We start from the raw sequence: 2,271 nt of genomic DNA, 5'->3' as shown, positions 1-2,271 counted from the left end.
CTGAACTCGAAGTGATCCTCCTGCCTCAGCCTCTCTAGTGCAGACTCCACATCCTTAGCATGGCTTTGTGCTACCTGTACAGAAGCCCTAGACTTCCAGACTTTTGGCTCACAAGCTTAACTCAGGACCTGGCCCCTTAAGTCCCAGGGCCACAGCTGGCCATCTCCATGCTTTGTAAGGTTTTTGTTTGTTTGTTTTTTGTTTTGTCTCTTTGAAACAGGGTCTCGCACTGCAGTCAATTAAGCCGACTGGGTTCCTTGCTGGTGGGTGCCCCGTGTGCAATGGCTGCGGATAGCAAGCTCCTCGGTTGTGTACGCAGCCTGTTGCTTGTACGGGCTGCCCTAAGGGACCTTGGAGACACTCCCAGTGGATGTTGATGTAGTTGATCTGCCGTCCCCAATCCAGGCTCCAGACAGGCATGCGGGGTGCCTTTGGGAAACCCCAGGGGACAGTGGCAAGGGTTCACATTGGGCAGGTCATCATGTCCATCCGCACCAAGCTGCAGAACAAGGAACATGTGATCGAGGCCCTACGCAGGGCCAAATTCAAGTTCCCTGGCCACCGGAAGATCCATATCTCCAAGAAGTGGGGTTTCACCAAGTTCAATGCAGGTGAATTTGAAGACATGGTGGCTGAGAAACGCCTCATCCCTGATGGCTATGGGGTGAAATACATCCCGAATCGCGGTCTCCTGGACAAGTGGCGGGCCTTGCACTCCTGAAGGCTCCCACTGTGCCGCTCTCCCCCCCGAACAAGTTCATCAACAAATCTTATCTCTGCCCCCGCCCCAAAAAAGCAAAGAAACAGGGTCTCGCTATGCAGTTCAGGCTGGCCTTGAGCTCACTTTGTAGCACAGGCTGGTCTTGAACTCACAACGATCCTCCTGCCTCAGCCTCCCCAGTGCTGGGATTACAGGTGTGCGCCACCACGCCCATCTCAAAAACTCTACCTGTGTCCCTCTTTTTTGATACTGGGAATCGAACTCAGGACCTTGTGCTTGCCAGGCAGGCCTTTGTGCCACTGAGCTATATCCCGGGTGCTGCGTTTTGTAATTAAGGTTTGATTGGCACAGGCCACGCTCCTCTGTGCCTCTCCTGTGTGGGCTGCCCTCATGCTAGAGTGGCTGGGGTGAGTGGCTGAGACACTGCACAGGAAACAGAGCCTAGAGGGTTCCTGTCGGCCTTTCTTCAGAAGGAATTTGCCGACCCCATCTCGTGCCAAGGCTTCCCTTGTCGCTGCTGTCTGGGTCACTGCCACAGTGTCCAGTGAGGGGGGAGAGGGAGCCTTGTCCCCACGGGGGCAAGAGCCAAGCAGAGAGTCTTTGTTCCACCGACGGCATGGAGCAGGGTGCAGTGGGGAGTGCAGTGACATCGCCACTGAGGCCACCAGCAATCAGGCCAGCGGAAGGGCCAGGAGTTAGGACCCGAGGATTGCGACTCTCCTTCCCTGGGAAGATTATAGTCACCAGGAGGAGGACAGCGAGGGGAGGGACTTGCCCTTCCCGGCGTCCCCAGCATGAGGGTGGACGGCAAAGCTGCAGGGGGCGGCCCAGATGGGCTCCACCATCTTGTCGCTGTCTGCTCCGCCTGGCTTTCTGGGAAGTGCTGTGGTCCGGGTGTGCGACGTTCCTCCAAAGCCGTGTGTTGAAGGCCTGGCCTGCAGCAGCACTCTTGGGACGGGGGCGGAGCCTCTTCAAGGCGGGGCCTCGGGGAGGTCTTCGGCTGTGGGAGGTGAGCCCTTGATGGAAAGAGTGGGACCGCAGCCCATCCTCTTCCTTTCTGCTCCCACAGGCTTAGAGCAGCAGGGCCAGCCCGTCCTGCACTGGAACCCCCAAACTCTGAGCCAGAATCAACCTTTGGTCTTTGGCCACTGAGTGCCTCAGGTATTTTGTGAGAGAAGTGGGAAGCTGACAGACACGAGTGAGTTGGTCGGCCTGCATCTAATGGACGAGTCCTCCAGGAGCAGCCTAGCGCCTGGAACTGAGGGGGAGGCTGAGCAAGAAGGCAGCAAGAAGATCCTGCTGCCGGCTGGGGAGAGGCAACAGAGGCTGGGACTGAGGCCGCAGGAATGGAGACCCAGAGGCAGGGATTGATTGTAAAAGCGTAGATGACAAGAACAGGCTGCACGCGGGCCCCCGCGATGTGGCATGTGGGAGGGAGCTCTAGGGAGTCCAGTTTCCTGGGCACGAGAGGGTAAGTGACAGTGTCACCAATAGCCAGGGAAGCGAAGGAAGGGAAGGAGGTCTGGGATGGAAAGAAAGTTCCACTGGGG

General features: G+C 57.5%; 2 protein-coding genes across 2 annotated transcripts in view; both read left to right on the top strand.

Moving 5' to 3' along the window:
• Positions 1 to 2,271, top strand: part of Prkag2 (protein kinase, AMP-activated, gamma 2 non-catalytic subunit) — a gene marked incomplete in the record, with an annotated part of 196,287 nt that overhangs the window by 103,581 nt on the left and 90,435 nt on the right.
• LOC102009392 (60S ribosomal protein L10-like) lies at positions 246 to 766 on the top strand. The gene has a single exon (XM_005404834.2). It carries the CDS (start codon positions 419 to 421, stop codon positions 719 to 721), a length of 303 nt encoding a protein of 100 aa, XP_005404891.1. The 5' UTR covers positions 246 to 418; the 3' UTR covers positions 722 to 766.

This window comes from Chinchilla lanigera, unplaced genomic scaffold (assembly GCF_000276665.1).
Source record: "Chinchilla lanigera isolate Chin_1 unplaced genomic scaffold, ChiLan1.0 scaffold00090, whole genome shotgun sequence".
NCBI lineage: Eukaryota > Metazoa > Chordata > Mammalia > Rodentia > Chinchillidae > Chinchilla > Chinchilla lanigera.
This window is presented reverse-complemented; position numbering and strand designations above follow the sequence as displayed.

Excerpts from the sequence above, each read along its gene's own strand:
- LOC102009392 (XM_005404834.2), top strand. The coding sequence starts at position 419 with ATGCGGGGTGCCTTTGGGAAACCCCAGGGGACAGTGGCAAGGGTTCAC.